General features: G+C 35.9%; 1 protein-coding gene across 3 annotated transcripts in view; it reads right to left on the reverse strand.

Moving 5' to 3' along the window:
• Positions 1-20,856: 20,856 nt before the first annotated feature.
• The window catches only part of LOC106079376 (uncharacterized), a 65,537-nt gene continuing 59,465 nt past the window's right edge, over positions 20,857-26,928 (reverse strand). For all 3 annotated transcript variants that reach the window (XM_056015534.1, XM_056015532.1, XM_056015533.1), the window contains exon 25: positions 20,857-24,481. In XM_056015534.1, the coding sequence (XP_055871509.1) occupies positions 23,716-24,481 (766 nt within the window). In that variant the 3' untranslated portion in view covers positions 20,857-23,715. The remainder of the gene's footprint in view (positions 24,482-26,928) is intronic.

Genomic DNA, 26,928 nt, shown 5'->3' on the forward strand with positions numbered 1-26,928 from the left:
TTAGTAGTTTATCCCCACTTCAATGAAAAGATTTTTTTTTAAGTTATGTATTAGATATTTAAAAACATTACTGTATTGTAAAGAGCAAAACAAAACAAAAATACACACAAAAACAACAACACAAGGATTGCTAAAATATAGAAACAACAAACAACTCATACAAAGAAAAGCAAAAGAAAAATGAATCGTATCATAAACATTATTATATGAAATGATAAAATTAATAATAATAATAATAATAATAATAATAATAATAATAATAATATAAATAGTAATAATAAATGATATTAGAACAAAGGATAAAAATACGAATATTTATATTATTAATAACAATAAATAATTATTATAATTGTAATAATAACACTAAAAATAACTAAAAATAGAAACAAAAACAAAAAAATAAAAAAAACAGCAACAAAAAAAAAACAGCAACAAACAAACACAAAAAACTAAATATGAAGATAAAAGCAGGAGAAACATCAATTTATGACATTTGATATATCTTCTGACTGTTACAAACTAATCTTATTGCGATATTTCAGAAACATCTAATAACTATTCTAGAGATACATACATAAAATATAGCAGTCTTAATGCGATATTTCAGAAACAGAATAACTATTCATGAGATACAGACATATAATATAGCAGTGCTCCAATATGCATGTCACATTTCAATGACTAAATGTCTCCTAGAGATTCGATCCCATTCTGTCCGGAAAAAAGTAAACTCTATTCCGTAGTTCATGATTTAATGGTGCTGTGGATTGTGATAATCAGTAACGAGGTCAAGTGAGTCATCACATCTTAAGTGCTCTTATTATGACTTTCAAGATATTGGTCAATGTGATGACCATGTAGTATCCATGTGACCTCTTGATCGCCTTAGACCGCTATTGTCCGCTATAATCCTAGAGCCGAAACCTTTGATTATATTTATCATTTATCTTATTCAAATGAAATGCTGACATTGTCATTGCTAAAAAGGGCATAAAGATTTATCGTAAACCTTTAAATAAAGGTATATTATTTACATATATTATCAATACATTCCATATTCTGTACAGGTGATAAAATAGAAAACTAAATTATATAGTTATTTACCATAGATATGAATCAAAAGTGCGTTATTTTTCAATACCTATTTAATACAACAAAATCTTACAAGAAATCTGTTCAATTGCGCAGAATGTAGAGAACAAATAATTTGTAAGTACGGTCTGCGCAAGAATTCAAGTAAATTCCAAATTCCGAAATATAACAATAAAAAAAGATTTTAGATGATATATAAAGGAAAGGGAAAAACAAACAAAAAACAAATTTACTGAAAATTGAAATTAACAACGAGCACTATCTTCTGATTTTGAGTTGCCTGCCCATGGCCGTTTAAATTTTTATTCACAGATAAAATGTTGAGACTATTTGCTCGTTTCAACAAGGAACACAGTGAAACAGAATCCCATGCGCTACATGACTAACTAGTTAATGGTGTTTAACGAACAATCATTCGCTGTTTTGACTCATTGGGAAACCCGACATCAGCATGACTTCCCCTGGGAACATCTCGTATAGCTGACAGGGGCGTAGAACCCATTCACTGCCCTCATTTTATTTCTGAATAAAAATAAAAATCTTCCTTGTATTATTTTTACCTTTTTCTTTTTAAATTATCGGTGCTTTTTTTTAAAAAAAGGTTATAATGACGATATACCTAAGCAGACTCTTATATGAGGGGCATTAACTCCACAAACCTGCCTCACTATAAAAGCTTTCCTCTAAGAACCCAGTTAACCCATCAGGGCTAGATGGACTTAAGTGTTTATTGAGAGTCCAGACATAAGAATCTAGACTTCCAAAAAATAGAAATTGAGTAGGAGCCTGGGCTTGATGATGGAAACTACATTACTTGCTTCTCTGTCATAAACCTCTATGCTTTCAGTGATGGAGAGGAGACAGTACCAGATTTTAGAGTCTGGGAGGATTTGAATTATTTTGTAATACCTCTACCCTTTTCAAGCTTCATTATCAATGTACATAATAACATCTATAAAGCATTTCCTATTTGTACTGCAGTATAAAGAGTGCTAGTAAATTTAATCTTTTATCTCCATTTTTTTTCTAACATTTAATATGCATATTTGGATTGGTTACACCCTCAGAAAAGAAACCATCAACAGAGCTAGACAGGCCATAGAGTGGAGCCCCCAGGGCACAAGACGTAGAGGAAGACCAAAAAGAACCAAAAATGTACTAGAGGAAGCTGAGAGGGCAGTAAAGAGCAGGGAAGCCATACAAAAAAAAAAAAAACTAGCAAGAGACCGTGGAGAGTGGCGTGTTATTACTGAGGCTCTATGTTCCACGAGGAACGCAAAAGAAAGATGATGATGAATATGCATTTTCGTTAACAATTAGATATTTTTAAAATGTGGATCACCTCTTTAAGGTCAAGGCCAGGTGCAGATGCAGTTTTCCACTTTCGTTAATCCTGGATGGACGGGTTTAAAATGTTTATATTGAAATCAATTAGTTTATTTTTATACCTCAATAATTGCCTATGCAAGATCCATTTATAGCTTGGAAACTTGTTTACGTAGCACACAGTCTTATCAAGAGCTAAAAAAATAAATTTTATTTATGTTACGACATTTAACTTTCATTGAGCTTTAATGACCTCCTCCAGTCGTAAGACGACTATAAATCATTTCCTGGACCACAAGATGAGTGTGATGATTGGATTTGAATAGAGTATTGTAAATAGCATTTGATAGAATCTGGGTTTTGAGAAATAACGAATTCTAGGTTTATTTATTGTAATCTCGTTGGTCTATTAGTTAAAGCAGAGTTACAAGCCTTGAGAGATTTTTATTGTTGTCAGAGACCTGAGTTTTGGCACTTATCGTAAAAGTACTGTTGAAGGCATTTTTCATAGTTTGTTGTATATTTCATTTTTCAACATTTGATTACGTTATATACAGTTACAGTTTATTCTGATTGCTTATGAAACATATACGTCTGTTCTTAATTAATCCCTGGTGTTTCTTTGATATGTTGAAAGATATGTTTTTTTAGCCCCTGTCAAAGCCGACTATGTCCGGAACCTTGTCACACGCAGTTCTTGGCCCAAAGCAACGAAAATATTCGGTACATTTTTTGTGCTCAGGAGGGTCTTTAAAAGCTGCTTGAGAGTCCCCGGCTCCTGATTTTAAATTCAAACCTCAGCTGCTTTGCTGTTTAACCATAACAGGGAAAACCCTTTTGGCCTCAATCCTGAGAGACACAAACTCTAAACCTACAATTAAGTCATTCAAACGTAATATACGTTTTTTATAGTTTTCATTTGATTTATGTCCCCTTACAACTGGCGACTCTTCTGCGTGGGCATATTACTTCCGGGTGCACTGGATTGGAAAAAGAAACATATATCACAACGTGTAGTATCTGTAGAATATAAATATTGTGAATTGAAATGCCGTTCTTATTGAAAATGAAAATTCAGTCAAAATAATTTATGAATGAACTTAATTATTTTTTTTTATATTAAGTAAACTTAATTTAATGGCTAACATATAAAAATTGTTCCGAAAAAAAATCTTTTACTGAACTATATATTCCACTAGGGTCAATGTTTTTAACAAGGTGATAAGATAGAATTCTTACGATACATAGTCGATGTTATTTTTTAAAAACACTTACCGATAGAGGAAAAATAAAGAAAACTATATATAATAGTAAGATTTGCCTGGTTGTGTGGTAAGCGCTCTGGATTGTCGTCTTGATGGTCCAGGGTTCAAACTCTGCCCTCCACCATCTCCAGCCGTTAGGGCTAGGATGTAATAATCTACAATTCTGAAAGAACATCCTAAAATAAAAGCAAGATATTGTTTATTAAACAGACTAATTAGGAGTCGAATACTATGAATTCGGCTTTACATTCATCATTGAGTTCCATTGATTTTTAAAATATCGGTGCTGAAGAATAAAGACTGGAGCCATGGCAACGTGAAGATATCGGAAACAGGTTAGCAACGAGAAAAGCCACAAGGAAAACAATCTAGTTTTAAACACGAAAAGGGCATTAACCACAAGAGAAGTTGACAGGTAGAGGAAATGTATTGTCACCATGGTGATAATTATACTTAACACTTTTCGCTTCCGGGAATTTGTAACTTCAACCGACCGAGAAGTGATATTTAAATGTTCATTCGTTTTGATTGTTTTGTTCTCAGATGGCATCACAGCTAAAGAGTTCTGTGAAACTGTAGAAACGAATTGCTCATGACGTCCATCTTGGTTTGTTGTGCTCTGTTCATCGTGGTCGTGAAACTCCTTTATTTGGTTTGGGTATTTTAAACACAATTGACTGGAAATCTTTTTACAAGTTGTCTGAGTCGCAGTAAACCCCTTTTGACAAGACAACTTTCGGCGAGTCTTGATCCTAAAAGTCTGTGTCTTGTTTTGTACTAGGCAAGCACTAGTAAAACTTGTTCTCTTAATCTGCTTAGTACCAGTTTTTGTAGCACCATCTGCCTTGCCTGGTTTCTGGCCATCATTAGTAGAATCGTATGTCGGTTTATGTTTCATCCTTCTTTGGTGGATTCTTTGTATCTCTTTCAGCGTTACCGTTGCCATGGCAACAAATACGCCAAACGATAAACAAACACCGCTGGGCAAAACAATAAGAGAAAATTTCTTTCCCAACAAAGCGACGCACATGCTGCGTTCCTCCAAGCAAGACAGTGCTTCCTCGACACCATCTCTGTGCCAGCCAAGACCCACGGCAATGCAAACAATTGCCATCGGAACAGTCCAGCTAAACAACACAGTTACGTATCCAGTCCTTGACGTCAGCATTTTGTACTTGAATGGTTTTCTAACCATTGCGTAGGAGTCCAAGCCAAAACACAGAGAGTGATAGATTCTGATGAGCTCAGTAAGGACCTCAACCAACATCCTTCCTGTGCAAAATGTCGACCCAAGAGTCCACTTTCCGTTGGCTATTACCTGCACGATGGCCAAAGGGATGCATAATGCTCCAACGATCATGTGAACTGCAGAGACAGAGATGAAGAGCAGCTTTTTGATGTTGCTGAATCCGCCATGGTTCACGGTTCGGTTGACGTACTTCCTGTGGTGACGATCATAGATGACCAGAACGATAACAACGATGTTAGATCCGACGATGAAAGCTGCCAGCAGACACAAAGCAGTGGCGGAGATCGTAAGTACCAGAGGGTGGGACGAGAACCTTGTGCTGGAATCGGAGAGGTCAACAGACACATTGACACATGCTGACTGATTGAACATCGCAAGGAAAACAAGACTCAAATAGATCAAAAATCTTCTAGATGCTTCAACTCCTTGACGATTTCGCCGATGTAAAGCAAATATCTCAACTCCAATCACTAAACGGAACTTACAATATTAAAGCTCATATGTTGCGGTTGTCCCGAGTTGAAGTAGTTCAAAGCGTAAATGTCTGCACGCTCTTATGGCATGGGAGGAAGCGTTTGCACAAATGCTAAACAGGCAAGATGTTTGAAAAGAAATAATTAGAATATCAGTTCTTCTAGCTCTGTCTACTATCGGTTTATCTCAAGTATTAGCAAAAGAATTATGCTTGTAGCAGTTACTATTCAAAACAATTTCAAAGCTAACAGAGTTATCTCTAAATTCTTATCAGTCCCCCCATCCCATTTACTAAAATGAAAACAAAGGACAAAATAAAAATTCAATTGAATTTTCTGTTGATGAAATTTAAGTCATTGTTATTTCGTAACACTTCGCTTTGTCCACACAAAACACTAGGGGCGACAGTGCTTGACATAAACAACGAATCATTACCAACTAAAACAAAGTCTGTCGACGCCTTCCAAGTTTATTTTTTCATGACATCAAATGAAACATTCTGATAGTTTTTTGGATGACAAGCACACGCCAGCGCGCGCGCACGCACGCACACTCACACACACATACATATGTAATGGCTTCTAAAACTGACACTTTTGTAACGCCAACAAATCCATTCGATTGTTACAGTTTGTCACCTGGACAGGATTTTCCTCAACGCAATTCTAAAATTATTGCGCAAACATTAAAAAAATTTGTAGCGATAGAAAAAAACAACAGAAAGCTTTAGAAGCAGAGCACTTGGATCGACGACAGATAACTCTGCTTTAGAACTTCATGTAAATTACGTATTCCGAAAGCCTTCAGAAAGACTTTTTGGCTCCTTATCGCTATTATCGTCAGGTAGTTAATAACTCATCCTCATCCTAAAGCACTTTTAGTGAAAAGACGACACTGCAGAGACTTTGCCATGTAGCATGTGAATTGATGCGGGCAGTGTGTCACTGGGTGGCTTTGTTTCATTAAAAGAATAATTAGATAAAGTAGATTCATATCACTCTCAAAGTCTTATCCTTAACCTTGCAAGACACGACCTTCTCCAAGAATGTGATCCACTGTTTCATTGTCCAATATGCCGAGGCGGCATCGTGAAGCGTAGTTCTCTCTAAATCACCCAAAGTATGCATCCTACCTGGACAGTGGCCGACACCGAACTGGGCTAGGACTGCCTTGCTGGAGTCATTTCAGATAATTTCATAACTTGAAACGATGCTCTGCCTAACAATTCAAGGGCGGTCATTCAAAGAAGGGAAAGAACCCCTAGGTACAAAGCAAACTTTTTTTTATTCAGGAAATAGGATATTATTGTCCATATTTTATCCTATCAGGCATAAACAAAGCTCTGCCGAGGGTCTATTTAAGTTTCCTTTTCGCCAACTGAGCATGTCTTTGGAGATATATTACAATTTAGGTTTCAACTGAGACACAGACTTTGGTCTCCATTTGCTATCTGGAGATCTCCTCTATTCCAGTAAAGTCTGTTGAACTTTTCCGGAGCTAATCGCCACTATTGTATACATCTTTATACTGTACATCAAAACACTGTGCCATAGCTGTCTAAAATAATACTTTTACTTGTTAGCATTTCCAATAGCGTTTCTAAATATTCTGACAAGTTTTTGAAAAGGTTTATGATGGAATAAAATCACGGGAAGGAATGCAGAGTGTATGTACCTGACAGAAGTTATAAGGGAGATCACCCACAGGGGAAACATACTGATGTCGTACACAAACAAACTGCAAATAACAATGAACCATATCAAGTAAAAGCTGTATATAGTTGCCATGGAAATGACCAATGCAAAAGCCTTTCTCTTCGTTTTGATAGTTCTAGTTTTATTACCATTCATCTTAACCTGTTTGGATTCAACATTTTCTTTTATTTTGCTTGTATTGCTATAGCTTCCACTGGTGTACAGATACTGCCGCATGTCTTGATTCACGATTGATGCCGACGCTGTGATCATTGCTGGTGGTCCATCACCTATGCTCTGAATTTTCTCAACATTTTCAATGGATGCATTTAACTGATTATTTGAACAACTAGAGCATTTAGAACCTGCTCCCACAGGATTTGGTACGCCTCCAGAGTTGACCAAACTAGTGTCTTTAATTTGACCATGCAAAGACCGCCTTTGGTGTATTCTGTAAATTTCTTTTAATAAAATTGCACTAAAAGCGGCCAGTACTAGTAAGGAAATGACTATAGAGCTCGGTAAAATAAAAAGTATAAATTTTTTGCTGAATATGTTTGCACATATATTGAATAGTTGCAAGCAGACTAATGCGTCTTCAATGCCTTCCGTATGCCATCCCAGACACACTGTAACAATGAATGTGAATAAAGGAATAGCCCAGCAGAAAAACACCATCCCGTAACCTGTCTTTGTCGTTAATAGTCTGTATCTCAGTGGGCAACGGACCTGGGCCAGGGCGTCTAAGCACATGCAAATGAAATGGTAAGTGTAGACGATCTCAGAGTAGGCTTCGACGAAGGTTCGAACTGTGCAAAACGGGTAGCCAAGAGACCACCTCCCGTTGTTGACGATCTGAAGGGTGGTTAGCGGGATACAGAAGCAGCCGATGAGGAGTTGATCAGCATGGAGCGACATGGATAGAATCTTGTTGATGTCGCTGTAGCCGCCACGTTTGTCTGATCTGTTGACGTTGCTGCTGTAGTGTCGGCTGTATCCGATAACAACGATGATGAAGATGTTGGCGCCGACGATGTAAGTGTTCATGAGACACATGACCACGGCGATGACCACAAGAAGATGTGGATGTGACGTGTACCGAATACTTGATTCAGACAGGTCCAAAGACACATAGTCACATAGTGATTTATTTAGCATTATGCTTGGATGATCTAATAGAGTTAACTTCTGGTTTGGATGAACCAATGTTTCTAAGTCAACTTCTGGCCAAGGTGACTAAAATAAAACATAAACAAACAAATTATAAATAAGCAAAATAAAAAAAAACAAACTTAAAAAAAAAGCTTTTTAAGGGAAAAAACTGTACATTTATAGCCATATTTATCAACATAATAAGATTTATTTCTATTAATTAATATTGAACTAAATTAATTAATTACCAATATTCAATCGACTAATTCGTTACTGTATTTATTTTCTCGTGTTTTGTTAGGCACAATAAATAATGCTGTAAAGTTTCAACATGATGCGAGAATGGTTGTCGAGAAATAACGTTTTCAAAATTTGGCGTAGACAGAGTGAGTTGCTATAAGCTTTGTGAAAATACTTTAAAAGAAATAGCTTAAATACGGGAACTAAATTAATTCATTACCACTAATTAATTAATTTATTGTTTATTTTTTGGATTGATTCTTGTTTTGGTAAATAAATTGAGAATGGGAAGTGGGAGAAATAAAGTGTGACAGACGGACAGACAGACAGACGGACGGGGAGAGAGACAGAATGACAGACAGACAGACAGACGGACGGAGCCAGTTGATTTAAATTAGCTTTTTAAAAATTATCAGGATTACAAACTTTATTTAACTACACAAGAACTGTTCTCTCAGTTCGAATAATGGTGGGCGCGGTGGTTGAGTGGTTAATCGCTGGCTTCCGAACTTCGGGTCCTGGGTTCGAATCTTGGTGAAGATTGGGATTGATTCTTGTTTTGGTAAATAAATTGAGAATGGGAAGTGGGAGAAATAAAGAGTGACAGACGGACAGACAGACAGACGGACGGGGAGAGAGACAGAATGACAGACAGACAGACAGACGGACGGAGCCAGTTGATTTAAATTAGCTTTTTAAAAATTATCAGGATTACAAACTTTATTTAACTACACAAGAACTGTTCTCTCAGTTCGAATAATGGTGGGCGCGGTGGTTGAGTGGTTAATCGCTGGCTTCCGAACTTCGGGTCCTGGGTTCGAATCTTGGTGAAGATTGGGATTTTGAATTTCGTGATTTTTAGAGTGCCAATGAGTCTAATGGGTACCTGGCTTTATTTGGGGAAAGTAAAGGCGGTTGGTCGCTGTATTGGTCACATGACACCCTGCTCGTTAACTGTTGGCCAGAGAAACAGGTGACTTTAAAATCATCTGCCCTAGAGATAGAAACGTCTAAAAGCTATTGTTTTTGAGCTTTCTGTCTGTCTGTTACCTTTAAATCTAAAAAAACTAAAGGGCTATTAAAAATCGTATTTTCCCCATTCGCGTTATCAATAATGTGACTAAAATAGGCCAACTGTTTTCAGTTACATGCGCGCCAGTTTTATAAATACAATTAAGAGTTGTAATTTTTTAAATACATAACACTAGAGTGTTCTCTCTTGTATTTGAATAAATGTGTTAGTATTTGGTGAAAATAAATGTCCTACAAATAACGTCAAGCTAAGATTGAAGAGGACGGTGTTGGGATGATATTCTAATAGTTTCCAATAGTGTGTTCCGCAGAGCCCCACTGATTCGCAAGTCCTGAATATATGTTCAATGAACTACTGGAATGGTTAATAAGTCATCACGTGAATCAATCTCTCTAAAAAATAAACAAAGTGTTCCGTTCAATTCTCAGAATGTGCAAAGTGTTTCGTTAAAAGAAACACGGTTCGACATGTAGTCAATGAGTATCTGGGGTGGGTTTTATATGTTCTATTTTTAAAAATCTATCATTCATTAGTTAGAAAGAACAAAGTAATCAATCTTACATAGTCACCAGCTTCATAAAGAAGACATTGTATTTAATTTTTTTTAATGTTATTTGTTTATCGACAACTAGGAAACTCATAACCCAACTAATACTTTAATTGACACTTATTAACTTTCTGTCCAGGGCTTTTGCAAGAGAGGATTTGAGCCTCTCAAGCCCTCACTCTAATGGAGTTTGATGATGATGATGATGATTAACTATGAGCCGAGAATCACTTTTTTTTTCGAATGATTTGTTAAAAATATGGAGAGATAATTATATTGAAACAAATAAACCAAATATTTAAACTAGTCTTATAAATTACCTCGAGATGATGTATAAACACACTATTGAGAGTATATAATGTGGTACGTGTAGACAGTAATGAAATTGATATTCATTCAAATGATCAAATTCTCATTAGAATAAATATTGATAATGATATAAAAGAAATACGTGGCATCTTATAAAGCACAGTGAGTCACGTGACCTGCAAATAGATATCCCATTTTAACGGGAATTAAAATAACAGGCGGATTTTTGTGTTTAAACATCTTATTGATTCGTGGCTGAATAATCCAACTTTTTTTGGGTAAGTAAGTAACCAAGGCAACCGTCAACAAATGGTCTGTAATTGATTGTCTTTAGTTTGTCTTTAATATTGATTGGTTTTGCACATTCCTATTTTTTTGAAAATGCACTTTGAAATAGAAAACCGTTGAAACGATATCATCTAGCTGTCTGTTTATGTAGCTTTCATCCTTTTAGAATCTAGCTGTCTGTTTATGTAGCTTTCATCTTTTACAATCGGTTTATTTTTCATTTTATTCTAGCCAAATACTTGCTTTCATTATTAGTTATTGCCATTGCTTTACAGGTGAATGCATAGACCAGTGTTTCCCAAACTGCGTTCCGCGAAATCCTAGTGTTCCGCGAACCCTGAACAGGTGTTTCACGAACTACTGGAATAATTAACCAGTAGGCCACCACGTGAAAATTATCTCTCTAAGAAATAAGCAAAGCGTTCCGCTAAATACTCAGAATGTTCGAAGTGTTCCGTTTTAGAATGATATAGAGAAGATCAAGGTCTAAATTTCTATTACTTGAAGTGTAGATTTTGATTTTCAAATGTCTAGATCAATATTTTAATGTTATAAAAATACTAAAACTAATCTACTATTTTTAAATTCAGGCGTATTATTTTTTTTTACATAAATCGTATCTAAATTATATTTAAATTATTCCAAGTTTATATTTAAGATCTAGTAGATATAGATCTTAAGAGTGCTAGAACAGAAGTTTAGTTTAGGTAGATCTACATCCTCATTCTAGTTCCATTTAAATGAAAATGCCAATAGCTCTGTTGTTAACTGTGCTAGGACATTGAGCTGACTTTGTAATAGCTCTGTTGTTAACTGTGCTAGGACATTGAGCTGACTTTGCCAAAGTACAAGCTTAATACCTGTTCTTTTATTTATTTTTTTTAAATTACAAATCAATGCCAAAAGATGATCTAAAATCGCTCGTCTGACATATTGTACATATCCGGTAGATGCCATGCCGTAATGTGTAATATACCTTTTTATCAATAATAGGCTATTAGTTTGTTATTCAGTTAACAGTTGGTCGTGCAGTTAGCGTGCTGGACTGATAAACTCGACGGTCCCGGTTCATACCCTGCTCGCTGCCATTCCCCGTCGTCCAGAGAGAGGTTTGGACAAGGAAGTAAATTATCTTTAACTTTGATGGGACATACGAAACATGTAAAAACAAATACAGAAAAAAACATTTTTTACATTGTCTAATAAATTTTTGAAACATTATTACTTTTGACAATCAAAACAAAATCTTATCTTCAATATTCATTGCGAATAGGCGTATACGACAGGGATCCGACAGGGGCCACCTCTGAGTTTGTGTGATAAAAATATTTTTTATTTCATTTGGGGTCACAAATTCACTTCGTCTGGGGCCTCTAATTATCTAAGGCGGCCCTGATACGAAGACCTCCGTAGATCATGCTATATAAGTCTTTTATGTATTGTTAAAAAAAACTATGAATATATCTGCTAGTTAATCATAAAACAAAAGAATTCGCTTTCAGAAGACCAAAAGTAGTTTGTAGAGAATTAGGTCGTCACTTAAAAATTTGAACCTAATAATAGATAGCTATGAAACTTTCTATTTTCATAACCACTTCACTGGCAGAGTGGTTAGTGTCAGTGGCGTAGTTAGGGATTTGGGGGCCAGGGGGACTTGACATTTTTAGGGGCACCAGCATTTTGACATTCGATATCATGACATGGGATAATGTACTTAATAAATATAAGATAAGATTTTTAATTTAATTTTCATTGGTCCAATCATATGGAAATTCAGTTTGACTACAATTGACTGCCTCAGCCTAACTACTGTAACAATAACAATGTACATGCAAATACGAACAACATTCACACTCGAAACAAATACACATAGATACAACCCGCACTTTATGAATTAGACTTCTCAATGACGACATATAACCTTGTAACACTGTAGCGGGAAGTGGGTTAAGGAGTTTTTAAATCTTTCTTAAATCTAAATTCAGATAGTTACATTACATTGTCCAAGCATAATGCTAATAGTCTCATTGTCATGACTTTCTTTCAAATCCTTTGAATAGTCACTTTAAAGTTATTGAATACTAGGACCTACTATTTTTAGGTTTAATTGTAAATTTAGTTTTATTTTATATATAAATATTATAATCACTGAATTCGCTAAAAAAAATAATTAATTGGAAACTTGTGCCTCCTGCAGTCTGACAATATTAGAAACGTCAAGCTTTAAATTAGCCAAAGTAAGGCGAAGGTCTTTTCTAGTGGTTACTTGCTCATTAAATTAGTTACGCTTTAAATTCAGTTTAACCATGTATGCTGATTTTACAGGAACATTCAAGTGCAGCCAAAATGATTTAATCAATGAAAATCGAATTCTTTCCTAGCAGTCGGAGGTTTGTTTCATTCATTTGCGTTAGATGCCTGCCATCTTAATCAAATCTTTTTTTTTAGCCTTTTTAATCTTCCCGTTTCTAAAAAAAAATCCAAAATTGTATAAAAGAGTTTGACAAAACGAGCAATACAACTCCCTTTCGAAAACCAGCGAACCTCAGTTTACAACAAGAGTTTATCATGTTGCTCATCATTTGTTTCACCAAACTGTTGGAAGATGAGCTTATTTTCGGCATGGTTTTGTATTTTATTTTGACTTTTATAATTAGATTCAAATAGCAGTAAGCTAAAATTGTATTAAGTATTTGCTTGTGTATTCCAACTCACAAGGTGAATAGTGGCTATATCTGGACTTTCTTCATTCTATATTACTTATGAAGCCTTGTAGCGTCATACCATCGATGGTGCCCCATATGTCGAAATAAGCTACATACTTACACAAATCTGCAGTAATAGTTCATCACTAAAACAAGTTCTTGTTGTGTCACAGATACACTTTTAACTATGTTAATATTTATCAATTTACAAACAAAGGTTTAATTTTTTTTTAAACAACTAAAGCTATGTTATTTTCTTACAGGCATTTATAACACATTCTGAATTGCCTTTTCTTTTTTTTTTTTATGTTGTTTGAATAGTAGAAAGTCTTTTAATTGTTAATGAATTTGTAAATTTAGTTTTTGGATATTGCTATATGTTAGTGAAGCCGACTTGGGGTAAGCATTTTTTTTTTAAATTAACATTTACATATGTAGATAAAATAAACTATAATCTCAAAAGCGTATTAGCTAGTTTGTTTATAAAAAAAAATAAACGTTTACGCGCGCAAGAATTAAAGAAGCAACAGAGTAAAAGTTTAAATATAAACAAGATTACAAAGAGAGTTTGTATTATCACACAAACTCAGAGGCTGCCCCCATCGAATTCACCAATGGATCTGGAATATTCAAGCCATAGTCTTGTTTTGATCGTTGAAAGTAATAAAATTTAAAAATCATTGGGCACTCAAATAATAATATTAATAATAATAATATAAAAAATATCTTTTAAAGTTTAAATCTTTCAAAATGAATTTTTAAACAAACACAAGTACTTTTTCGATTACAAGTTTTTTTTTTTTATATATTCATTAAGTAAAGTTCCCCTTTCAGACCTAGTGATCTAAAGGGCAAATGAAGTAAAGGTCATCTGTGTTTATGGCCCCCGTCAACGAGGGTGTCATGGGGCCAGCAAAACAACCAGCCAGGTTTACGTTTCCCCAACTAATTACAGGTACCCATTAGAGCTGGGTGGACTCAGATTCCGAATGTAGAAATCCCAGTCTTCACCGGAATTTGAACCCGGACCCCCAGTTCGGAAGCCAAGCGCTTTATCTTTCAGCCATCGTACCTCCATATATTCCTTTAGAGTATTCACATATTTTAAAATAAAATATATTAACGTTATCCATACATTCAACGTTAATAAATGTTACATGTAATAAATAGAAACTAAACAAAAATATGTATTCTTCTTACAAAATTAAATAAATTAACAACACGAAAAACAATTTCTTGACCTACTTTAGGTAATGATCTAGAATTTATACTTGGGTCACACACATTAAGACTTTTCCTGTCGCAAATAGAAAGTAATATATCCCCTTCCATTTGTCATACATACTAGATCTAGATCTAGAGCTTGATCTTGTTGATGTCTAAGGGCTGAGCCGAAGGCTCTTCGAGCCGTAAGTTTGAAAAAAACCCTGCTTGGAGCCAAACAGTAAAAAAAAAAAACTTGTGTGAACACACAGTTCTGTTTGGGAGAGACCCCAGACAATGCCTATGTAAAGCATTGCAGTTGACCGATACATTTGGCCCCCAACGCGTGGGCTAGACACAGCCGAAGGCCGAGAATACACCGGGATCTTCTGCCATTTTCCTTCAATGTACCAAGCTAACTGTGCGGGACCCGCCATTTATGTAACGGTCCCTTTGAGGAACAGTGCATGGATGTGTGACAGTTTTGTGGGGACTTTTTTACAACACCGCCCGTGCAAGGGGTTGACTCTCGTCTACCCGTGGGCATCCCCACGGGAGTCTTGTGTTGCTACCCATTTAGCCTAACCACTTCCTCTGATGGTCGTTTCCACGCGAGCGCAACGATGAGGCAAAGTAGCGTGCTCGCGAGAGCTTGATCTAGATTTAGATCTATAACAAGATCTAAATCTAGATCTAGAACAAGATAGTGTTCTAGACCACTGATATAGATCAATGCTGTCTAGTATTTTTGACTCAACGTGAATAGCAGGATTACATGGCAGTGTCGTAATATTTTATATCTAATGTAAAAACAAATTAGGATATTCATTTTGGGATCACCTAAAGTGGGGGTACTCTTGGACGTTCGAATTTGGGCCTCCCCCCTACCCTAGCTATGCAACTGGTTGATGTATTGACTTGAGCCTTTGTGTTCGAATTTAAGTCGAACAACTTAAAAAAAAAAAGCATTTAAAAAGCGATCACGGAAACATTTACTTAAATACGTTCTTCTTTCTCTCACCTCCCCTTTTCCCTTTTCCCATCTGATCCATAAATGTAATAGGATCGTAGCGCATTGAGAAAGTTAATAGCATGGAAATGTCCAAAACAAAAATAATTAGTGAAAATATTTGTAATGCCACAGATTTATTATTGTTAGTCTAGATCTATTACAAATGTAATGACAAGACTGATTTAAACTAATTAATACATTTACACTAAGCTTTGTTTTATTTTGAAAGTTAGGGTTAATCCTAACCCTTGCCCTAGCCCTAGCCCTAACCCTAGCCCTAGCCCTAACCCTAACCCTAATGGTATATTTTTCTTATTTTTCCTACACGCAGACACAGTTTTGGAGACATGATTTAAAAGTCACTCTTAGGTACACTTCTGGAGGGAAACATTTTTGAAACAAAAAATTAGTATTCGTGTTGATCCATAACAATGACTGACCCGCAGTGCCGCCCACGAGTTTTTATGTAACAAAAACTCCCTTTATTCTCTTGCTATTTTTAGATTAAAACTCTAATAGAAAATGTTATTAAATAATTTCAATAGTCACTGAAATTAACTAATAACATATTTGAAATCATAATTATATCGATCCACGCATATAGAAATTAAATATTTTTTTGAAGCGTTGAAATACTCTTTACAATAAATATTGATATCCTGCACAAGATGAAACCAGATACCATTAGATAGTCAGATGAACTGTAAATTGCCAAACTCAAGAAAAAAGGATATTTTTGAAAAAAAAAAGTGATATTGATTTTTGAAACAAATTCTGGCTATTTTGTTTCCCGCTAAACAAATGGGACAACTGTAAACATTTGTCCGTAATAGATCGGCTTAACAATTTGTCCTTAATATTCATTGGTATTGTGGATTCCTCATTTTCATTATTATACAACGATTAATAAATACATTTCTAACCAATTGAAATCAGCCCTTCTATCTGACATTAATATATTAGTATTGATTAAAAAAAATATAAATGTATCCTAGCTAATAATAATAATAATTTTATTTATAAAGCGCTGTTAACAAACAAAATGTAGGCTCAAGGTAATAACATTACAAACACAAACACGACATCTAATATGACAAACTAATCTAAAAAGTTTTGAACAGATAGGTCTTAATGTTCTTCTTAAAATTGGTGTAGCATCTTGTCTGTCTGAGATCCATGGGGGAGTGAGTTCCAAACGTATGGTCCGTGCACTGAAAAAGCCGCAGACCGTAGCTTTATGTGTACACCTTGCGCAATACGTGTTCTATTAAAGTTCGTATTGACGAGTTCCATGACTTAGAGTTACTAGATAAACTCATTTGTATCTCTTTGAATATCAATATCGTTTATTAGTAAAGTGTGAAGTTCGAGCGCATTAAGCCCGCTGGCAGCAATTTTCAAGTTTGGATTTTTATAGCACCGTAACGGTCTAACCTATGAAAAAACTGATGGTATCTCTGAATTCCTCGTCCTTTTTTCTATAATAATAGATTGGATTTAATGTATCACTAGGCTTAGTTAAAATTAAATACGAAGTCAAAGAGGTGTAGGGTAAGTATCGCCAAGCGTACTTTTCCTCGAGCGGATTTTTCCCCAGTTAGTAAGCTCGATCGGGTTGGTGGAAGGTTCGAGCAGATCAAAGAAATTATATCTAAAAACATGTTTTAATATTTAATTTTTACTATAAAGTCATTTTCTTTTTACTCCAGCGCAAGAACACTATCCATTGCACCATTTCCGACCCTCCACAACTTCAAATAGTCTCTTTGAGCTGATGAACCATCAGACTTAAAAATAGCCTTAATCCCATTACCCATTTCCTTCACTACCGGGTAGTAAAAAAGAATAATTCCACACCTCCTGAGTTTGACCTCACCATGAACTTAGCCTTTACAAGGAAAAGGAAATAGTATGTGTCGGAAGTAAAGAAAAAAGGTGCATGCGCAGTAGCAATATAGTAGTAATTTGGTAAACATTCAAATAAAAAAGTTATAGCAATAAAAAGTGAACTGTTCGAACCTCTTGTCAAATCGGGACTGCTCGAACTTCGCACTTCTAGATGTCCATAAGAAAATAAAAAGTATAGTTCCCCTTTCAGACCTTGTAGTCTATAGGGCAGATGTCATCTGTTTCATGAGAAAACTGATGTTCGAATTACTCGCTAACTGTACTGATAGTTCACATGAATTTCTTTCTCTGTAGTACTGGATTTAACGTAATGCATGGATGTTTAACCGCACAGGGAATACACATTTCATTTTTAACAAAATATTCATATTAAATACAAGACAAGAGAAATGAAATTAGATACAATTACAGCAAAGCGCTCGACTAATGATCGTTCCAACTTATCGATGGTCCCGGGTTCAAACCTTGCCCGCTCCCATCCCTTGTCGCCCTGCGGGAGGTTTGGAGTAGAAGGTAAATAATCTTCAACTCTGAACGAAACATGGTCAAACAAACAAGATCTTGATTTCATGCTTTGATGAATATTCATCATCGTCAAACTCCATTTGAATGAGGAACTGAGAGGCTTAAATCGTCTTTTGCAAAAAAACCGGGACAGAAACTCCTCTGTTGTAATACATATGTCATCATACAAGTCAAGAACTTGTGATTGAAATCGAGAGGGAGATCAAATAAAACACTGTTTCCTCTTACTCCCCCAGTGCTGACATTGGGAGTCGAAGTTTTGACCTAAAATATAAATAGTATTATATTCAATATAAAATTATTATTATATAGCTTGTTCAGGCCTGGGTAGCTTCCGCCTCATGTGCCTCATGTGCCCACAGTTTCCGCGGGCCTTTTGAAACAACTTCGAGCACTTTCATGAATTAAACCTTGATGGATATAAGGATTTTTCAGTTAAGGATGTTTAAGCATTCCAGAGTCCATCCAAATGTAGAAAGAACTTGATATGTTCATTTAAGAAAACTAAAGCTGGGTTTTCAAATGTAAAGCTTAGAACACACAACTGGATTTTTTAAAGTTTAGAATCTAAAACTGGATCTTTTAAAGCTGATCATTCAAAACTGTGATTTTTAGCTTTGTACTCAAAACTGGGATTTCACAATTTACATCTAAAAACAGGTTTTTAAAAAGCTTAAAACTCAAATTAGTTTTTTTACTAAACCGCTAAAACAAATAGCTAACAATTTTTTTTTCAGAAGAACAATGGTTTTTGACAAGGTCACAGCAAAATAACACAAAACCTAAATCTCAGGATAATGTGCGAGAAATACCTTCAACACCAACAGAATCTTTTCTATGTCGTCAATGACTTCAAGAAGGTTTTCGACACAGTATGACACGAGGCACTCTGGTCAATAATGTAAAAATACAATGTAAATAAAAAAATAATAAAATTTATCCAAAACCTCTATAAGCAGGCCACTAGTGCAGTGTACATCAATAACAACAGTGATAACTGGTTTAAGATCACAGCTGGAGTGAGACAAGACTGCCTACTCTCACCAACTCTTTTCAATATCTTCATTGAAAGGACAATGCAAGATGCTCTCGAGGGCTACGAAAGTTCTGTGAGCATTGCGCTTTGTGGACGCCATAGATGGTCTGGCAGGGGCAGAAGAAAAACTAGCTGACTTGGTGATGTGCATTCACAAGACTCCCGCAGCATATGGTATACAAATCAATGTCGAAAAAACACAAATTATGACCAATAGTCAAGAGGGCTTTAAATGAGACATCAGCATTGGTGGTGAAAAGCTGACAAGTGTCAGTAGTTTCAAATACCTCAGAGCTATTGTCTCAGATGAAGGAACTATACTTAAACTACAGGCCAGAATTGCACAATCTACATCAACACTTTTAAAACTCAAAACAATCTGGACAGACAAAGGCATAGACACACATTTCAGACCGATGCGCTCCCTGGTCACGGCCACATTCCTATATGCAGGCGAGGAGTCCTGAATGCAGACTGCAAATCTCGAGAAAAAGATTCTAGGAATGGAACTAAAATGCTTCAGAACAATCCTAGGTGTCAATTACAAAGACCGTATCACGAATGAAGAAATTAGAAATAGGATTAATACCGCAATAGGACTATCGATGGATGCCCCCCCTCCCACTCGGCTGACCCCCTCCCCTAAGGGGGAGGGCTGGCGAATTTAAGTAAATCTCACAATTTGTATACGAATTATTTACTTATGTTAATAATATATACAAATTATCTATATTTTAACTTATTTTTAGATTATGTCACCCCCCTCTAGTATGTTGGCCGATCTAGTCGGGTTTGGGTTTTTGACGATTGCATCTACTGCACTCCCCCCTAAGCCCTTTAATTGGGTTGGGGTGGTCCAATTTTTAAGGAGAATTCATAGTTTTGGGAACAAAATTAGTTAAATATCTATATAATTTTTAAATTATGTCGATCTCCTCTGGTGCCCATTCGGTGTGTGTGTGTGTGTGGAGTGGGGTGGGGGGCATATGCATCTATTGCCCTCCCCACTCTAGACTTTTGAGAGGGGGAGCGGTCCAATTTTTGAGCAGAAATCATAGTGTGTAGAGACAGGAAAAAGGACTGTTGTGAGCCGGCTAAAAGTCATGGGATTCTTAACAGTCTGGTGCTGAGTGCTGTCCTGTGTGATACTAGGAAACTGTGTCGGAGACCTGGAGCGACACTGGGAAGTGTGTCGGTGGTCTGTTCTGTGTTCTGGTTTGAAGTAGGACTCTTAGAACTTAGACATATTACTCCATGTGACTTTATATCAGAAGTCCAAGTCTAACTAGTAACTATTACTATTTGTTGATGATTCTACTAGTTAAACTAAATAAATACATCATTTACTCTTGTCAACCTGTCTTACGTTGAGTGCCTGCCTTAGAGAGTTACAACAGTATGTATTTATGTCCCGAATAGAAATCAAAACTTTTTGACCAATCTTGACTTGATAAAATTTGGCAAGAATTTTCAATAGGTCACGGAGGAGACCGTAGTGTATGTTAAATGTCTCTCCCACAGCAAGAAGGCACTCAAAACAAACAAAAAGTACTTAAATATATTTGTTTTGAAAAACGAATTTTGTGTTTACAAGTTGGGTAAATCCATTTTCTCAGCTATATAATGGACCATGGCGCTAGATCAGTGATACTAAGACCTACGGGTCATATATGAAATAAGTACACAGAAACAATGAGGTTTTGTTAAAATAGAACTTAACCTACTACTTATAGAATCCATAACACAAACACATAAAACTGACCTCAGATAAAAAACAACAGAAACGTATTCAAGAGTATTAAATGCTTAAAAACTTTAATACAAACGCAAGCCTTTATTTAACAATGAAGAACTAATTCACAAAATAAAATGAAATACATTCAAGGTAGAGCACTTTGCATCAATTTTAAGTATCGATCTTAAAATTCGGATTTAGCTAAACCATGCGCTTAAAGTGAAACATAGATTAGCGCTTCTTGTTCTGATTACTAAACCAGGAGGTTAAAAAAAAAGAGGAAAAAAATACTTTTCTATTTTTTTTTAAGGTCTCAAAATATGTGTGAATGTTCAGACACGCCATTTTTATCGGTGCCATAATTCACATCATCAAAGCAGTCTCCAATGTTTTATATTTAAAATAATGTACAAAAATGCTTTCTGACAACTTTATTTTTGTCTCAAAATATGTGAGTCAAAGTCTTTAGGGATTTGAGCTTAAATTAATTTCCTATGAACTTAAAAATTATGACAATTTTACGGTAGATAGTTTACTTTCTTTAATAATTAAAACCTTCTTTAAGAAGCGTCATTCACTTATCTTACTAATTAAAAACGTTCCTTTAAATCATTAGATATTTACGTTCTCCGTGAGTATTTGTTAATTAGAAACTCAAAGCCTGCTAATTCAACTCTGCCAAGTGTTTGGTTGTCTAGAAAACTTCAGGACATTGTTCGATTTTTGAGAAAAAATCTGGTCACTAACGATGTGAGATAACACACACTTTTACTTTTAACTTTATGGTTTTCTTACGCACTGGCGGACCCAGGGAGGGGCGGTTGGGGCGATCGCTCCCCCCCTCTCTAAAGTTCTGGATCCGCCCATGCCTTAGAGTCGGAGACGTTGCTAAAGGAAGATAAAATTGCGATGAAATAAACACTGACCTATCTAAATATGCGTGAACTGTAAATATGCGTGAACTGTAAATATGCGTGAACTGTAAATATGCGTGAACTGTAATTATATATTCAGCTTTGTAAATCAACAAGAGAAGAAAATACATACCAAAGTGTTCAAATTATAAATCCAGTAACGTAGCTAGGGATTTGGGGGGCCCGGGGGCTTGAACTCTTTAAGGACCCCTTCATTTGATATAGACACCATGGACGTGAGATATTAGCGTAATATTTAATATTTGGTGTAAAAAAACAACATTTCCGACACTCATTTGTGGGCCACCTCAAGTGGGGGCCCGGGGGGATTTTCAAATTTGGACCCCCCACACTCCCATCCTAGATACGCCGTTGTATAAATCCAAAAATTGTTAATAACTTTTCAAATCTAGATGAAAACGCGGAAACTACAATGCCTATCTATCAACGACAAAAATATACAGTCTTTGTTTAAACATTTTGTTCAAAACAACTCTACAAATACATACATTGTCTTCCACCAAGGAAACTTACTCAAATGCTAAACAACTTTACATTTGACTGTATGAAAGCGTGTGCGAATGTGTGTGTGTGTGGAGAAAATTACTACACTTTGAAATGTTAAGACTACAATAATGTGTAGAAAATCTAGATCTACATTCTCGTTTTCGATAAAAAAAAAATTAAAGCAATAATAATTTTCACAGTGAATATAAAAGTCTATTATAAGGTAGTGTATTGGACCGTTTATTATATTCGGTTATCGGGAGTCGGGAGGATAGATTTTATTGAAGTATTTAAAAGTCTTCAGGGCGATATACAAACATATATACCATGTATTTCAAAAGCAGCAAAGGTATCAACTAATAATGTACAAATAACATACTATTATGTACATATTCATTTGGAAAATATGACATATTTAGCCTGATGACATGAGTTGTGAATTATATAACTATCACCTTTAACAAAGACATGGGAGTATTTATAAAGAGAAAGAGAATCATATAGTGTACAAACTATGCCTCATATTGTTTATTATTCAAACAAGAAAAACATTACAAATACATTTTTAAAAGACAATACCTCCATTATACAACTTAAAATGAAAAAAAAAACATAACAATTTTTTTAGCTGCAATCGGTATCGAAATCTTGATTTTTGACACCGTCAGCTCCTTGTACGAACGATGCATCTTACTAGGACAACCGGCAATATAGAATTGAGTATTACTTTATTGGTACTTTTTATTATATGGACAACTAAAACTAGATTTAGACTTGTGATTAAGAACTCTTTTAAGTCTAAGATCTAGACTAGATCTAGATCTACTTCTAGAAAAGTGTTTACGGCGATGGTTTGAGAAGCCTGAGTAGGATTTAGCCCACAAGTTCGAATTTAGGTTGTGCCCTTTTTTTAAAAAAATACATTTAAAAAGCGATCACCCAGATACCCCGTTCTTTCTTCCGCTTTCCAACTGGTCGAGTCACGTGATAGGATCATAGCGTATTGAGAAAGCTAAAAGCATGAAATAGCGTTAAACAAAAACAATTAGTACAAAAATATTTCTAATAGCACAGATTTTTTATTGTTAGTGTAGATCTATTTAAATTTAATTACCCTAACCCTAACTAATTGATACACTTAATATAATCTTTGTTGTTTAATTTTTTTTAAAATTTGCTTGTTGACTAAATAGAATTGTGCCAAATAAAACGTTACACAACAAATACTTTTGTTATTCCGATAATACATGTCTTTTTGTTAACAGATGCGATTTACCAGAAACCAAAACAGGAGCGAGATTTGCCTTGCATTTCATTTTTTTTTGTCAGCCATAACTGTATGATATGTTCCTCACTGCAATTTACATCCTCTTGTGGCTTATCTAAACTAGAGGAAACGAATTCAGATTTTGATTTTTCTGATCTTAAGGTGTTATTTTGTGGTCTATCAGCACGAGAAAAATCGACTTTGGACTTTGTTGATGGTTCAGGATTCGCAGTGTCATATGGGGACTTTTTCTGAATTAAACGAACGAGAAATTGACTCTGTTACTGGTACGGATTCATGAAGTAAAGTTCTTGTTTCAGTTGTATGTTGGTGTAGCGCATTCTTGTCGTCAGTGTCGCTAACAATGCCTTTTGTAGGGAAACGTTCAGCATCCGTCATGCTAAATGCGTCGTCGTATTCACTGGCTTCAGAATCAACATCTGTCTTTTTACTGTTTTGCTGCTTCAACGCAAAATTTTGTTGTAACTCTTGTAACAGAAGATCCCGAGAAGTATTTGTGTTTGATTTTGGAACACATTGTTCCACAACACTTGTTTCCAATTTCACAGTACTTTTTATTTCCCTTATTTGTTGTTCATAAGGCAATTTCAATAAAGTCTCTTCAGGATCAGTATGAAAAGAGCCTTCTTCACTTGTTCGAACTTTAACATCGATATTTTTGTGTTCTTCTGTTTCGGTATCTATAGAGTGTTCTATCAACTCAGCATAGTCACTCTTATTTTCTTCTATGATGTCTCCTATCCTACTGTACTGATAATTTACCTCCATCATATCTACTTCAAAGCATTTTGTACTTATATGAGAAATGGTCGAATAAGAAGAAGTCTCACTAGTTTCTGAGGCATTGTTCACATGGAGCTGACTTTCGGTCTGTCTTGATCTAACTGTCGTAGTACTGCCACTTCTTGTAGACCTCATGGACATTTTTTTGTATGCCTTTACTTTTGTAGACAGAACATCATTATGAGGCTCAAGTAGTCTGAAACAGGGTTAGAGTTATTGAAAAAATAATAATTTGTAGGCTAAGCTTAATGTTTCATTATTTGGTCTAAGTATTTTCCGTTGCTTACGTTTTGCAAACTTATTGCTATATTGAGCACATTTAACTCTTTCTCTCCTAATTAACGATACCAACGCTGATTCCACCAGAATGTGGTAAATAATTACGGAGAGAAAGAGTTTATATTATTGTGTGTGTAGCTTTGCTCTCCGTATGCGCGTGTTTTATTCGGCGCTCTTGGTTCCTGCAGATATTTTTAGTACTATGTCTTCCTTATGCTTTGGAGGCGCGGTGGCGGAGCGGTAAAGCGCTTAACTTCCCAACCGAGGTCCTGGGCTCGAATCCTGGTGAAGACTGGGATTTTCAATTTCGGGCGCCTCTGAGATCACACAGCTCTAATTGGTACCTGACATTAGTTTGGGGAAAAGTAGAGGCGGTTGGTCGTTGTGCTGGCCACATGACACCTTCGTAAACCGCAGGAAACAGAAACAGATGAACTTTACAGCATAGACCACAAGATCTGAAAGGGGACCTTTACTTTACTTCTTTATGCTTTCAGGCGTCGTGCCATTTGGTCCCTTTTTTAAAGTTCCTTTTTAAGGTCAAGTTATTTAGCGACTTTATTAAATTGGAGCATTTATTAATTGTGTCGCTGCTTACTTTTCTATAGAGCAGTTGTTTTTTTAATTTTTTTTTAAGCTTTACGGGGAACCATAACGTAGATTGAAGTTTGAGCCGGTTATTTACTGGGCTGGGTGGATGTTCATGGAACAGATGGGACCAAATTAGCCGCGTCGTATGGACGTCTATTGCAAAGGTGCGCTCACGTTTAAATGTTAAGGATTAGATATGCAACTAATTGCATTTTCTCATCATATTCATAACAAACTCTAAGCTGATTACTGCGTTGAACTTTTTGGATATTTCACCTGTTCGCCTTTCTAGCTATTTGGTATCGCTAAGATGTCGGGGGGGGGGGGGGGACCGGTTGATTCCCCAGCATTTGCACATCCTAAATACCAAGGCCGGACTGGCTATATGGGCTTTTGGGCAAACGCCTGATGGGCCGGTAACTTATCTGTCCGATGGTGTTCTCTATCGAGGCAGAAAAGAAATGAGCTACGCTGGCGCGGGAAATCTTAAGAGGGCGGAGATGTCAGGCAAAGATGAATGGGAAAAGGGGGGTACCGTAGTGTTAGTGCCCATCGCATATCCTATACTCTTAAGCGAGCAATTCTTGTATGTATGTATGTATGTATGTATATATATTTATATATATATAAATTTTATTTCGAAAACGGCTCTAACGATTTTCTTTAAAAGTTCACGGTATGTGCGTAATAGTGAGAAAAAAATTCTCAACTCATTGGCCACATCGGGAAAACTCGAGGTCGACCGTTATATCGGTTTGAAAATGCCTCATTATCGAAAAATTAATTTTGGCTAGAATGTTTTATGAATGAAAATTTTCCGTGACGTGAACGGGAAAAACGCTGCCTACGTCACTAGGCTTACCGCAGTACACTAAAATATTTCTTTTCAAACAAGATCGAGTTCTCAGGATCAATAGACCTAATTAAACATTTGCACACCATCTTACTGTAGATTGATTTATTATAGAACTATGAAAGAGAATTAATGAAATTAAATGTGCCAATGTACGATTAGTTATTGTGTTTTGAAGGCTTTATAAATTGATAACACTTGAATTGCCTAGAGCGGTGTAGATACCTTGTACTTTGTTGTTTATTTAGCTGGTGACCTTCAGCTGCTCTATTTCAGTTAAAGCAAGTTGGTGCCTAAGCTGGTCTTTTAAGCGTTTCGGTATTACGTCGTATACTTTTTTAGCTCACCAAAAAAAGACTGCCTTTGGCATGCGTTCGTCTGAGATTCGTCTTCCATACAGGATACCGATCTGTCAAGCGTAACTGACGGACTTAAAGAATTACCTCTATTCAAAGCCCCGGATACACATTTGAGACCAAAGAAAATCTGCTGCCGAGAACAGAGGCAGACGCGAAAAGAAAATCTTAATCGACCACTGTTTGACAATGGTTATGCTTGCCCTGGGTGTGGCAAAATTTGTAGGTCACAGCAGGGGCTGCATAGCCACGGGAAATACTGCAATCCTCATTAATCTTAGGAATCGAAGACAAGCCTTATTATTATTTTTTTGCTGTTGAATTATTACCATAAGTTCGTGCTTTGTGTCTACTGTCCCGTACCAAAACAAAGGAAATGGTCATAACAAAGCTTCTCTACGCCTTACTTGCTCACACTGAACATGATATCTAGCCAGCGGCCAACGAGTTTGCGTTCGCTGCAGCCTCTTTTTATTTAACTATACACCTCGGTAAAAAGCTTGGGGTTAGGGCTTGGAGATGGAAGGCCCAGTTGAGATCTGAATGGAGGGATGTGTATAAGCA

The sequence above is a fragment of the Biomphalaria glabrata genome, chromosome 17 (assembly GCF_947242115.1).
Source record: "Biomphalaria glabrata chromosome 17, xgBioGlab47.1, whole genome shotgun sequence".
NCBI classification, from domain to species: Eukaryota; Metazoa; Mollusca; class Gastropoda; family Planorbidae; genus Biomphalaria; species Biomphalaria glabrata.